Source organism: Cucurbita moschata, unplaced genomic scaffold (assembly GCF_002738365.1).
Source record: "Cucurbita moschata cultivar Rifu unplaced genomic scaffold, Cmos_1.0 Cmo_Scf00008, whole genome shotgun sequence".
Lineage (NCBI taxonomy): Eukaryota > Viridiplantae > Streptophyta > Magnoliopsida > Cucurbitales > Cucurbitaceae > Cucurbita > Cucurbita moschata.
In genome coordinates this window covers 4,825,327-4,840,079 of record NW_019268524.1, presented here as the reverse complement: position 1 = coordinate 4,840,079, position 14,753 = coordinate 4,825,327, and the positions used below count along the sequence as shown (strand labels likewise).

General features: G+C 34.4%; 2 protein-coding genes across 2 annotated transcripts; both read left to right on the top strand.

Moving 5' to 3' along the window:
• The first annotated feature begins 9,539 nt into the window (after positions 1–9,539).
• On the top strand, positions 9,540–12,143 carry LOC111446089 (scarecrow-like protein 21). The gene is made up of 2 exons (XM_023084748.1): positions 9,540–9,648; positions 9,836–12,143. The coding sequence occupies exon 2, from the start codon at positions 9,946–9,948 to the stop codon at positions 11,692–11,694; it is 1,749 nt and encodes a 582-aa protein (XP_022940516.1). The 5' UTR covers positions 9,540–9,648; positions 9,836–9,945; the 3' UTR covers positions 11,695–12,143.
• Positions 12,144–12,740: 597 nt separating this feature from the next.
• LOC111446090 (organic cation/carnitine transporter 4-like) lies at positions 12,741–14,744 on the top strand. Its single transcript, XM_023084750.1, has 2 exons — positions 12,741–13,340; positions 13,424–14,744. Exons 1-2 carry the CDS (start codon positions 12,917–12,919, stop codon positions 14,584–14,586), a joined length of 1,587 nt encoding a protein of 528 aa, XP_022940518.1. The 5' UTR covers positions 12,741–12,916; the 3' UTR covers positions 14,587–14,744.
• Positions 14,745–14,753: the final 9 nt, after the last annotated feature.

The following is a 14,753-nucleotide window of genomic DNA, read 5'->3' as shown; positions in this document are numbered from 1 at the left end:
ACAACTCTGAGTTTATAACACACGAACACCAGAATTACATATAAATCTAATTCACGAAGACCATACACAAAGCAGGTTTGAGTTATATTCAAAGCAAACCCTAATTTGCAAAATTGTACTAGTGTAGCCAACATCACTGTATTGTATAACACACGAACATTAGGGTACATACAAATCTGATACACGAATACCGTACACTATTTTGGTTGAATATTTGAATTAAAATATTAATTATTTTATAGAATATTTTTTAATTTCTTTTAAAAAATTATATGAAATTATTATAAGTGGATGACTAAGTGTTTTATTAGGTAAAATAAATAGGTTAACTTGTCAAACATTGTTTTCTAGGGAAACCCTTTGTGGAGTTGGTGAAAAGATAATATCCTATAAAAATAAATAAATAAATAAATAGACAATAATATTAATTAAGATTATGAGAAAATTAAGTAATGGTAACACTAATTAAGAAGGGGTTAGGGAAAGTGAAGTGGTTGTTGATTTTGGTAGTTAATGGTTTTGGAAATTTTGATGAATTGTCCACCAAACACACCTAATCTCATATATATTTAAGGATCGAGACCATTTTGATCGAGATTAAGACAAAAAATTATGCTTTCTCGAGTTAATAAAATCTGATGACTCGAAAAACTCGACCCGTACGCTTCAAATAAACCAGAACTTTATAGACTGGGTACGTTCATGGGTGTAACAGCTCAAGCCCACCACTAACAGATATTGTCCCCTTTGACCTATTACGTATTGAAGAATGCTTTCCAAATCCACCGCTAGTAGATATTGTCCTCTTTGGGCTTTCCCTTTCGAGCTTCCCCCCAAGGGTGTTTTGTTCTCCTCCCCAACCAATGCGGGACATCACAATTCCCCTCTCCAACCAATATGGAATCTCACAATCTATTCCCACCACTGGCAGACATTGTCTCATTTGACCCACCACTAGTCGATATTGTCCCATTTGACCTGTTACGTATTGAGGAATGTTTCGTTCCCCTCTCCAACTAATATGGAATCTCACAATCCATTCCCTTGGGACCCAGCATCCTCGCTAGCACACCGCCCCATGTCTGACTCTAATATCATTTGTAACCGCTCAAGCCCACCACTAATAGGTATTTTCCGTTTTAACCTATTATGTATCGTCGTTAACATTACAGTTTTAAAACGTGACTGTTGTGGTGAGGTTTTCACATCTTATAGGGAACGTTTCTTCCTCTCCACAACCAATGTGGGATCTCACAATGAATTTCCCTAAAACTATATTAAATTGAATCGAACCAACCTAATTTATTGTTAAATTTAAAAATGTACAATTATATATAAATATATTTATATTTAATCTTATAATTATTATTTTATTATTTATTCTCAAACCATTCTTAAAAATAATTTCTTTTATCCATTTAGAAATTAATTTTTTTACTATATATATATTCTTAAAAATAATTTCTTTTGTCCATTTAGAAATTAATTTTCTTACTATATATATTCTTAAAAATAATTTCTTTTGTCCATTTAGAAATTAATTTTCTTACTATATATATTTTAAAAATAAATAAATATACATAGCCACGGTTACTTTTATTAAAAATAAAAAATTTGAATAAATGACCCAACCCAAAAAGATTATGGGCGAGTTGGGTTGGGTTCATTAACACTCTCTTCCTATTCAGTCTAAGATTTAACAATTTTTAATTGATGTAAAAATTTACAGTTAAATTCTAATTTAACCGTAGGTAGAGTTGATAATTACTGCAACGACCCAAAATTTTTGATGTTAAAATTTTTGAAACCTTAAACAAAAACTAAATTCGATTAAAAACACAGTGAGACAAAGAATTTCATCAAATATTCGTTATTCAAGCTTTATGACACAGACACGCGCAGAAAACAACGCGTGCAGCGAAACCCAGAGCATAACGTTATTGACTCAACCACGAATCCGTTCAATGAACGTAGTTTGCTTACTTTCAGCCACTAATTAAATGAAATTCATCGACCCGTGTCATGGCTCGAATCAATAGTCAATCCAATTTACGATAGCATTATTTTCAATTTTGTATCCGTAACAGTATGAAAATGTAGGTGGGTCGAGAACCATTTAAAAAAACAATTGGTTCAATCAATATCAATAAATGTTTAAATAATTTTTTTCAAGCAATAATGGTGGGTTTTATGAAATAGGTTAGTTTTAATGTCATTTTCGAAATGTTGAATTACATCCTAATTTATAACACTATAGTTTAAAATAAATTAAATAAGTATAGGTACAAAATTAATTTCGTCACAAAATAATAATTTAGTAATACAATTGTACAATATTAAAATGTATTTATAAATTATAAATATTTAACTTATTATATGATAGAGATTGGACATTTATATTAATGAATTAAATTATTTATTTTAATTAATGAATTTATAGAAGTAGGAAAATAGAGTAGAAATAATGAAAAATAGGGAGCTGAATTAATTAATTAATTAATTAATTAAGTTATGGAATTATTGAAAAAAATTATATAACATAATAAATTGGTTGGATTATTTAAAGTCACAACTAACTAGAAAGGCATACGCGGTGGTCCCTTCATGGAGGCCACGATCAATTTAATATATTAATAAATCCTAACAGATAACGGATAGAAAAACAAGAAATTCAGGAATGTTGGGATTTTTGTTATTATTTTTATTTATTTATTTATTTTTAATTATTTCAAAAAATCATACTTGTCTGTATCCCTATTACGTTAATACTTAAAATAAATTAAAAAATTAAACGTTTATGAATTGCAACACATTACTAATATCGTTTTTAAAATAAGGAAGAGTTGGGTTAAGTTGGATTGTAATCCTATTTTCGAGTTAGTCTGTAATGGCTCAGGTCCACCGCTAGCGGATATTGTACTCTTTGGACTTTCTCTTTCGGGCTTTCTCTCAAGGTTTTAAAACGCGTCTGGTACTTGTTCCTTTCTCCAATCGATGTGGGGCCTCCACCAAATCCAGCCTCCTTTGGGGCCTAGCGTCCTTACTGGCACACTGTCCGTGTCTACCCCCGAGTTAGGTTAAGTTGGATCCTTATTTTTTAGTTAGTCTGTAACAGCCTAGGTCCACCGCTGGCAGAGATTGTCTTCTTTGAGCTTTCTCTTTCAGGCTTTAAAATGCGTCCCAACATCCTCAGTAGCACTTGTTCATTTCTTCAATCGATGTGGGACCCCTGCCAAATCCACCTCCTTTTGGGGCTGCGTCCCAGCGATCCACCCCCTTTGGGGCCAATGTCTTTACTGGCACACCGCCTCGTGTTTACCCCCTTTAGGGAACAACCTCTTCACTGGCACACCGCCTCGTGTAATGCCCCAGATTCACCGTTTGCAGATATTGTTCTCTTTGGATTTCCTCTCAAGGCTTTAAAACGCGTCCGCTAGGGAAAGATTCCCACACTCTTACCAATGTGGGATATCACATAGTCAAGTTAACTCGACCGAAAAATATCAACCCATAAATCGAACTACATTTTCGATTTACTAAAAATTCAATCGAACCCAAATAAATAAATAATCCAACTCAATCAGTATGATTTAAGTTAAATAGTCCGAATTCGTCGAGTTATCGAGTTATATGAACACCTTCACTCAATAATCACAATGATGGACTAGATCAAATCCATACCTCAAATTTCTTTATATAATTTCACATGGGAATCACTATTATTTTAGTTGCAATTTAGAATAATAAATATTATAATTTAGAATAACGAGACTACGACAAATTACACTCCGATCGATTACCGAAATTATAGCCATTTTAATATTATTATTTACAAAACTATGGATATATTTGAATGAAAATATTTTTGTAAGACAACCAGAGAAATTTATAATTATTAATTCAAATCACGTTATAATATAGAGAAGACCTTCACATGAAAACAAATAATTCGAATATATAATCATTATAAAGATGACGTTTAATGTTTACTAAATTATTTAAATGCAACAAAACTCCTTATTTAACTTTAAAAATTAAAAAAAAAAGATTGGATTTGACAAATATTGTAATTAAAAACAAAAACTTAAGTGAAATAAAAATATAATTATTTAACATGTAAATTTTCTTTTTAGTCTCTATATTTTCTAATATTCTACTCCTCTTTTAAATTTTGCAAATTTTTATTTAAATTTTATAGTGTATAAATAAATATATAAAAAAAAGTTATGTAATAAATTTTGTGTTATATATTAAATGCTCTAATTAAAAAATGCATGCTAAACGTTTTTATTAAATTCACATTACAAAGCTTTCAATAAAAGGATCCAAATAAATATTTATAAAAAATTGAGGATTATAATAATAATAATAATAATAATTATTATTATTATTAAAATATAACGTTGCAACGGTTGGCTGAAAGTCCCACATTGGCTAATTTACGGAATAATCATGGGTTTATATTCAAGGAATACTATTTTTATCTGTGTGAGAATTTTTGGAGAAGCCCAAACTCATTTTAATATTTAAAAAATTAAAATAAAAAATACCCTCCAATCAATTTTAAAAAATGGGAGATTTAACCAAAAAAAAAAAAAACTAAAATTTGTTAATACTACGCATAAAATTTTAAAAATATTTTTTAAATAAATATAAACGGTATTTTTAATTTAAGAGTATTATTGAAACTTTTTTAAGATAAAATAAACGTAATTTTATTAATTTAATTTTTTTTAATAGATTAAAAAAAGGTATTGATTCGGGGATGGAAGATAAAAGGAATATTATATTGGAAGCAATGGGCACATGGATCCATGCCATGAAGACTTGAATGAACATAGGGAGTGGATCACCAATAAAGGTGCACTTCTCACAATCCCAATCCATTTGATTTTGAAATAACAAACAAAAAGTGTTTCCCCATTTAGCTTCAACCCAAAGCTTTCTACCACACTCAACCTTATCGAACCCGTTCAATAGATCTCGACGCTTTAGTGCATTCGAACAGATCTTTTTTTTTTTTTTTTGTAAGTTTTCTCTCGTTCTCTCAGAAATTTTTCATAGTCGCTGTCGGAGTTGCTTCTATTGGTGTTGGGAAATAGAAGACGAAGCTTCCAAGAGAAGAAACTAGTACACGTGATATATATAATACTGAGTTACCGAATCTGTAAACCTAAGTAACCAAACAAAAACTACACGTGATTTGTTGGATACTTAGCCAACATTTTTAATGTAATTGAGTTTATAAAGCTTAGAGTTTGGACGTTAGGGTTCGTGAATTACTCTACGGTATCTATATTTTAAAATAAACTTAGAATATGAAAATATGTTATATATTTAACCAAAATAAAATTATTTATATGAATAGTTAGTTATATAGAAACCCTTATCTACAAACTTGGCAAGTAAATGGAAAATGGGCTTTTGTAAAAAGCCCAAGCCTTAATGGGCCAAATGGGCCGAAGCCATTCCATTAACTAATAAATAAAACTTGAATTAAAAAATAACTAATAAATAAAATTTATGATAAATCCATCACATTAACTAATAAATAAATAAAAATATAGAAGGAAGAAAAAGAAAATAGATGAATAAACATAAATGATAAAAAAAATTGAGAATTAAACGGAAAAGTAGAGGTGTTCGAAAAATTCGATCAACCTAATCCAACTGAACTCATACGGTTTGAGTTGGGTTATAAACTTATTTATGGGTTAAGTTGATTCATGAGTTACTCTAAAACTGTATTAGTGGAACCGAACCCATCGGAATATATTATTAATTTTAAAAAATACATTTTTGTTTATATATGCGTATATTTATTTAATTATTATTTTTTACAATGGGTTCTCCAACCACTCAAAATATATAAAAAGAATTAAAATTTTCTGATTAAATTCATTAATTAAATAAATTTTGTGGTTTGTGTTGAAACATTGTCGGAGAGATGACGTGGCGGTTTTACTTCTACAGAATTGGATAGTGTAAGAAACACGTGGATTAATACATGTGAACACCCTCCCTTTTGGCCTCTTCACCGACGTCACATTTCTCACGTGGATTTTGTGTTTATTTTTGACCCATCATATTTTGAATTTTTTGAAGAATATTTGTTGATTGTCTTAGCTACGTGGCGCTGAGTTGGTAGTGATAAGATGTTTTTTTTTTTTTTTTTTTTTTTTTGCCAAAATTAATAAAAATAAAATAACATGAATTTTATATTTGATCTAAATTTGTTTCAAAAATATTTTTTAAAATGTTTCATTAATATCTGGTTGATATGTGAATTGTATGTTGTCGTGCGTCGTTAAAACATGCTTTGAAATATAATGAGACTTATATTTATGTACAAAGTGAGTGAAGTGATACAACCGTAACGATCTAAGCCCACTACTAGTAGATATTGTCTTCTTTGGATTGAGCTAACGGGCATGCATGGTACAAGCAAGAAGCATGTCCCTCAACCCAATTCCTCTTCTCATTCGGGATCTTGTGGAGTTCTTCATTACTTTTCTATCTCGATTAGCTATCTCTATTCTTCGAGCTGATCTTACAAAACCCAATTTTTTGGTTAATTTTATTTCATTATTTTCTTGTTAAATAAAAGTTTCGATCGATAAATTTAGAGAATAATGATTGTTTTTTTGAAGTATAATGATTTAAAAGTCTATCGAGCGAGGATGGAAACTTCTTCATCGTGTTCCCAAGCTTTAATTTCAATGCGAACTTTCTCGTTTATTTTTACAAGGATTAAGATTGAGACATGAATTTTTTTCGAGAATTTCGAGAATTAAACTCTTGACACTAAATTTTTTTTAATCTATATATAAAATTTAATTTAAAATGGATTATTTTTTAATATAATTTTTATTGGAGAAGATAAAACATAACAATAAATTTAATAATATTTTATGAATAAAAATATAATATAATATAAAATATAATTTTTAAAAACTCAAATTTTAATATTAGGACATAGTATCCACATACATATTTACAAAGTATGTTGTTTCTTTTATCTAAAAAAAAAAAGTTACTGTAACAATTTAAGCTCGCTACTAGTAGATATTGTCCCATTTTGACCTTCAGCCTCACGGTTTTAAAACGCGTCTATTAGGGAGAGGTTTCCACACTCTTTTATGGAATGTTTCGTTCCCCTCTTCCAACCGATGTGGAATCTCTCAATACCCTAGTAGATGCGTTTTAAAATTGTGAGGCTGACAACAATAAATAACGAGCTAAAGCGGACAATATCTGTTAGGAGTGATAATGTGTTATTACAAATGGAATCATAGCCAGACATTGAGCGACGTGCTAGTAAGGACACTAGGCCTCCAAGGAGAATGAACTGTGAGATCTTACCTCGGTTAGAGAGTGGAACAAACCATTCCTTACAAAAGTGTGGAAACCTCTCCCTAATAAAGGCGCTTTAAAACCATGAAGTTGACGACTAGTATAATCTAGTCACTTATACACATTTATTCAAAAATCTAGACGCTTCCGATAATTCCTTAATTATTATCGACTTAAAATTTAATATTCAAATATTTGATTTTTTTGAAAAAAAAAATATTAAAACTATTTAAAACCGTTTTTTTTATGAACTTTTAAATTACCATGCCTATTAAACTAATTATCGTGCCTGTCCAGGTTTATTCTAAAAAAAAATTATAATAAGCTCGTAAAATTTTAATTTATTTAAAAAAAAAATAGTAACCTTAAAATTTAATTTAAGGTTAAAAAGAAAGAGAGGTAAAAAAAAAAGGTGAATTTTGTTTTTAAATTGTTAAAAAAAAACGTAAATGAATAGGGAATTAGAAATGAAAATAATTGAAGATTTTAACGTTTTCTTACTCCAATTCTCAATTTTAAATATAAACAAATATGAATTTCATGTCACATCAATGCCTATCAAATCTTGAAAATGGTGTTTTATTTTAATTTTTTTTTTAAAAAAAAAGATTTAAAATTATACTAAATTGTTTAAAAAAGATAAAGGTAAAAAGTGTGTTGTAAAAGGAAATTAATGAAAAATTTAAAATTTACCATAAAAAGGTAAAAATATTTTTTAAGAGATTCTTTGTTGAATTATTTGTGTCTTCTATATTTTCCCCTTCGATCACTCAATAATAAGATGATTTTAATTATTAAAAAAGTATGTTTTTTTTTCACTTAATATTTATCTTTTATTTTTTTTCTCCTTTTTTTTTTTACCAATTATATTCCTTAAAACTTTTTAAATATTTATTTTAAAACAAAAACTTAAAAAAATTGACAAAATAATTTCTAATCAAACTTTTAGTAATATTTTTAAAACAAAATATTAACCAAAGCACTTAAAAAATTTAAGAATATTTTTTAAGTTATTTATAAAAAATTTATAAGTATTATCCAAACTAAGTTTGAAAATTATTTTTAAAGTTGAAATATATTTGTATTAGTTTAATAGGAAAAAAGAAAAAGAAAAAGAAAAAAAAAGAGAGTGGAAAATAGTCGAAAAGGTGAAATGATTACGCTTTGACTTATTCTCAAGACTTTGATTAATGATAATTTAATAGCGTGACACGTCATTATCTAAAGGATGGTCAAAGGTCTCGATTTTGACTTCCACGTTTCCCCGTTGATTTTTAATTCTTTATTTTGGATGGTGTCACTGCTTTCGTGGCAAACCATACTCCACGTGGCGCCACTTCCTTAAAGGGGTTTCAAATTTTGTAGTGTCACGTGCATGTCACGTGACACCAATCCCGCCAAAATACGCTCGACTCGTTAGCGCCATTTATGTGTCAGAATTTCAACGGGGAAACGAAAGTGGCGTCCAACTCCCACTGCCACTTCTCTGCGCGTGAAGCCCACTCACTGCCCTAAGGGTGGGGAAGTGGGATTGAAAGAACCATTTAAATAACTAAAAAGACTTTAAAATGTTTTATTTTATGAAAAGCTTAAATAAAACCTGTATGAAAATAAAACGTTCGTCGTTTTTTTTTTTTTTGAAGTGTTCGTAGGTTATGTAGGGTCGGGTTGGAGACATTTTTTAGACCGAATCATATATTTTTTTTAATTGAATTGGTTTGAGTTATTCGAATAATTTATTTTAATTTAATTTTTTTAAAAAAATAAAATTTTAATTCTAAAAAATATTTATGCAATTAATATTTACTGCTTTCTTTCCATAGTTAAAATTATTTTGAAATATGTTTAAGAATAAATAAATTTTAAAAAATGAAATTAAACAAAAATAAATAAATATATGTATTTATAATTATATTTAAATAAAAATGTAATAACCTTTTCGGTCACAAGTAGCCATGGAAAGTGTCAGCCACTTTCCTAAAAAGCGCGTGGATTTCAAAATTATTCAAGAAAAAGCCAGAGCTTACGTCGTTTCCCCACCGTGTGGTCGGCGAAGCTATACGCCGTCAAGTTCTTTCCCAGCACCGTCAAACCCCACAGTACAACAACGACCTTCCCGCCGTTACCGTTAAATCCCATAAGAACAATAAAACCCCTCCCCCCTTCATCGTCCCTTTTTCAACATCATCCCCTTCGATTCTTTACTGCTATCTCTCAAAACTTCTTCCCTTAATTCATCACCAAAAATCCACAATCAGAATCGCAATCTTGTCGACTTTGATCCTTAAATCTCCGGTAAGAATCGAATCCCCCCTGTTCATACTCTGTTCTGTTCTCATTTCTCGCCTCTTTGTTGTTGATTCATGAGGTTTTGGAAGTGTTTATGAGATCGGGAATTGATCTTTTTTTGTTTCGTTTTGTCGCATCTTGTTTGAATCAAGCAAAGAGCTTATGCCATTCTTGTTTGTTTGTTTGATCACAGGTTGATTTTTGTTCTTCTTTTGTGTGAGATTGAACAAATTTTGTTTGTTTGTTTTTACTGAGAAACATCGCTAAATTCTCTGGTAGAAGAGGTGATGCCAAGTTCATAATATGGATTCTCATCAACTGTTTGGATTTGGAGTCAATAGTGCAGGTGTTTCTTGTACTCCTTATTCCTCTATTCCATCTTTACCTAATACCTTGCTTGGACCCTTGAAATTTAGTGTTAGAAATTCCCCGGCCTCTTCTTCGTTTTTTTCGTCGTCGTATTTTGAATTGGATTCATTTCGGGCGACTACGGTGAGTGATAATCAAGATCAGAGGAACTCCCCTGAGAATCTCTCTGGACTTAGTCCTTCTTGTAATTCGTCGTTTGAAACAAATAGTTTTAATCAAATAGCGTCGTCGAATTTGGATCCGGTGTCGAATGCGTTTGTTTACGATGGATGCTCAAACGAGAATATAAGCTACACGTTGAAACAATTGGAGAGTGTTCTTATGGGGCCGGATAATGAGGAAGTTGTGAGTAAGCCTGATGCTTCGTTTGGAGATAGTAGCAGGCCACAGATTATGGGGCAGAGGTCCTACTCATGGAGCCAAGATCGACAGGGCGGGTTGAATCTTGTACAGTCTCAGACGTTGCCGGTGTCGGTAAGCCAGCGATCTCAAGCAGTTCACTTGGGGAAGCGTCAAAAATCGATGGATGAATCGATATTGCAGCAGGGAGGATTTTCATATGATAATTTGAAGGAGTTGCTGATTGAGTGTGCAAGAGCTTTAGCTGAAAATAGGATGGAGGATTTTGATAACTTGGTTGCCATAGCAAGAGGTGCTGTGTCTATCAGCGGAGAACCGATCCAGCGTCTCGGTGCTTACATGGTGGAAGGGTTGGTGGCAAGGAAAGAGGAGTCGGGGGCAAATATATACCGTGCTCTAAACTGTAGAGAGCCTGCAAGTGATGATTTGCTATCTTATATGCATATGCTATATGAAATCTGCCCTTACTTGAAGTTCGGTTACATGGCAGCTAACGGGGCGATTGCCGAAGCCTGCAGAAACGAAGACCGCATCCACATTATAGACTTCCAGATTACTCAGGGTACACAGTGGTTAACTCTTCTTCAGGCACTTGCAGCAAGGCCCGGTGGTGCTCCCCATGTGAGAATAACTGGTATCGACGACCCTGTTTCTAAGTATGCCCGTGGTGAGGGGTTGGAGGTCGTTGAGAGGCGGTTGGCTGAAGTCTCGAGGAAGTATGGAATACCAGTAGAGTTTCATGGATTACCCGTTTTCGCTCCAGACGTCACGCGTGGTATGCTTGATATCAGACCCGGGGAGGCTCTGGCTGTAAACTTCCCCTTGCAACTTCATCATACCCCAGACGAAAGCGTCGACGTAAACAATCCACGGGACGGTTTGCTGAGAATGGTGAAGTCATTGTCCCCAAGGGTAGTAACTTTGGTAGAGCAAGAATCCAACACCAACACAACCCCTTTCTTCAACAGGTTTGTGGAAACTATGGATTACTACTTAGCAATCTTCGAGTCCATTGATGTCACTCTACCAAGGAACAGCAAGAAGGGTATCAACATCGAGCAGCATTGTTTGGCGAAAGATATCGTTAACGTCATCGCTTGCGAGGGGAGGGAACGAGAAGAACGCCACGAGCTCTTCGGCAAGTGGAAAACAAGATTGACAATGGCAGGGTTCTGCCAGTTCCCTTTGAGCTCTTACGTCAACTCCGTCATCAGGAGCCTGCTCAGGTGCTATTCGAAGCATTACACTCTCGTCGAAAAAGATGGAGCAATGCTGTTGGGATGGAAAAACAGGAACCTGATATCTGCCTCGGCCTGGTATTGAGAGCACAAGAATGCAGATAAACGATGACTGAGCTAGTTACGACCGGGTATCAGGGGGGCTCGTTGACGGGCTCTGCTCTGATGTGGTACTCGGGTGAAGCTGCTGCTATCAACCATTGAACTGGCCTGGAGATTCAACCAGACAGCTGAACTAAAATTGTCCATTTTTCAGTCAAAACTGCCATTGACACCGAGCTCTTCTCGAAATTAAATCGTTGTCTTAGCACGTGATTTCCTCGTTAGGAATCATGGTTTGAAGAGCGGGAGAAAAACACATAGACGACCTCCATGAATGTAATCGATATTTCGAATAATAATGTTTCTATTTTGATTTAGTAGAATAATGTACCTAATTTGAGGCCGGATGGTAACTCCAATACCTGAAGCCTAAGGTAAATGTAATTTTGATCAAAACAACTTCGATTAAGCACTTTTTTACTAAGGTAAAAATAGAAGGAAAATATATAGTGCCCCAAAAAATGGAGTGGCCCTTTTCATTTAAAAAAATTATTATTCTTTTTTTTTTTTTTTAGAATAATGTTGTATCTATAGTAATTTCTTCCCATTTCTCGTAGAAAAACCTGGATTTCACGGGTGGATCGGTGTTTGGTCTTACAAGAATGAAACACATAGACACCATAGTTGGTGATTAAAAACGCTTTTCATGAAGCATTGTGTTCATATAAGTCTAGCATCACTAGAGAGTTGCCAACTAACTTCTAAGAGCGTTTTATCTTATAGGACTAACTCACACAAATACCATAACCGTATAGTTTGGAGTTGTTCAATTAGACAGGATGCTTACAAGTATAATTGGCCACGATCATACATGTATTTAAATATCATGCTCACGATCATGCATGTTTTTATATTCACTTATTCTATCTTCCTCTTCTTTTTCAAATACATCAAGGCGAGGCTATGGAAATAGTGTAAGACTAACGCTTATAGCGTCCACTAAATAGAGTGAAAGTTGTATCATTAAAATCCCAAAAAAAAAAATGAATATTAAAATATGAAAATACATAAGGTAAAAAGGTTTTGCAAGGAAAATCCAAGAAGAAATAAATATGATTTTGTCATTATTGGCAGCTGCCTGTTTGAAGCTTTGTAATGCCAACAACTCATAAACTCCCATTGCCATCTTTCAATCTCTACCGTTTCCCATATTCAATACTCACCAACTCCCATTGCTAACAGCTACCTTCCTTTGTCACACTTCCATGTTAGGGATGTCGACATTGACATCAGCTCAGGTTGAGCTCCAAGAGCAACAGCCACCGCCATCGACCGAACCTGCTGTCGAGTTGCCCAAGGAGAGGCTGACAGTCGACGACATGCTGCAGAAGTATTGTGGGGAGTTTGGACCATGGCAGTTGAAGAACTTCGTGTTGGTCAATTTGAGTTGGACCTTAGAAGCTCTACACATCATGGTCGTCATCTTCGCCGACCATGAGCCCCAATGGCGGTGTGTCGAAGGAGTTGCCTGTGACAGAGCCGGGAAGAGCGTTTGTGAGTTGAAGCCGGGATCGTGGGAATGGGTCGAAGGTCGCCGGAGCTCGACGGTGGCTCAATGGGATTTGATCTGTGGTGATAAGTATAAGGTTGGGTTGGCTCAGGCTATGTTCTTTCTTGGCAGCATGATGGGTTAGTCTCTTGAGTTCTTGTATTAAAATTAGGCTCATGAAGACTAAATGCATAGTTTAATGTATTCATTGTAATATCATTAGGCTCTGCTATCTTCGGCTACCTCTCAAACTCTGCCTTGGGAAGAAAACGCACACTTGCTTTAGTTTCCTCATTAAACGCCACATTTGGCTTATTAACAGCAGTATCTCCTTATTACTGGACCTACGTCCTCCTCCGCTTCTTGACCGGAATCAGCAGCGGTGGGAATTCTGTAAGCACCTTCGTACTTGCCACCGAACCCATTGGCCCGACGAAACGCGGGGTGGCTGGAATGTCGTCGTTCTACTTTTTCTCTGGTGGGATTGCCATACTATCAGGGATGGCCTATACTTTTCGACCATGGCGTGAACTGTACATAGCGTCCTCAATTCCCTCTCTCGTCTTCCTCGTTGCCGTCCTTCCCTTTGTCTCTGAATCTCCAAGATGGTATCTAGTTCGCGGGAAGCTCGATGAGGCGATGAAGGTGATGAAGTCCATAGCCAAATGCAATGGTAAACACCTTCCTGAAGGAGTAATCCTTCTACTTGATCAAGAAGCATTCAACAAAGATGATAGGGGTTCGGGGCACAAACACGAAGAAAAGGGTAGCTTCGTTGTCTTAATTCGCTCGCCGATCACGAGAATACGTCTGCTGTTAGCAATGTCTATAAGCTTTGTAGGAGCAATTGCATATTACGGTTTGAGCTTAAACGTCGTCAACCTGAAGACGAATCTCTACCTCAGCGTCCTCCTCAATGCAGTTGCGGAGACTCCAGCATACACCATAACTGCAGCTCTGTTAGGGAGGCTTGGGAGGAAAGGGATAGGAGTAGGGACATTCTGGCTCAGTGGAGGATTCTGCCTCATTGGGAGCTTGCTGAGAAGCCATGGAAAGTGGAAGGTGGCGAGGATGGTGTGTGGGATTATGGGGATATTTGGTATGGCTGGGAACTATAATTTTCTGTTTTTGTACTTGGAAGAGCTGTTTCCGACGGCAGTGAGAAACACGGCGATGGGCTGCGCCACCTTGGCGATTCAAATGGGGGCGGTTTTAGCGCCGTTTGTGGTGGTTTTGGGAGGTGGTTTAGCGTTTGGGGTGTTTGCAGTGTGTGGGTTGGTGGGTGGGAGTTTGGTGTTTTTCTTGCCGGAGACGGTGAATAAGCCTCTCTATGACACCATGGCTGGAATGGAGTTGGGACAAAGAACCTCTCCTGGTGGTGCTTGAAGGTCAGCTTTCTAGTTGGCATATGCCAAAAAGAGACCAATGTGTTCCTACTAATGAGTATGCATGTTCTTTAATTTGAAACAAGTGAAAGAAAGAAAATGTATAGTAAAAATAAATCTAATATAGTTTAGAGAACTATTAGAGACTCCATTTCAATTCACCAAGTG

What these genes read in the sequence shown, in the direction of transcription:
- LOC111446089 (XM_023084748.1), top strand. Translation starts at nt 9,946, where the DNA reads ATGGATTCTCATCAACTGTTTGGATTTGGAGTCAATAGTGCAGGTGTT.
- LOC111446090 (XM_023084750.1), top strand. Translation starts at nt 12,917, where the DNA reads ATGTTAGGGATGTCGACATTGACATCAGCTCAGGTTGAGCTCCAAGAG. An exon ending in CTTTCTTGGCAGCATGATGG is followed by an intron (nt 13,341 to 13,423) that starts GTTAGTCTCTTG and finishes TAATATCATTAG; the next exon opens with GCTCTGCTATCTTCGGCTAC.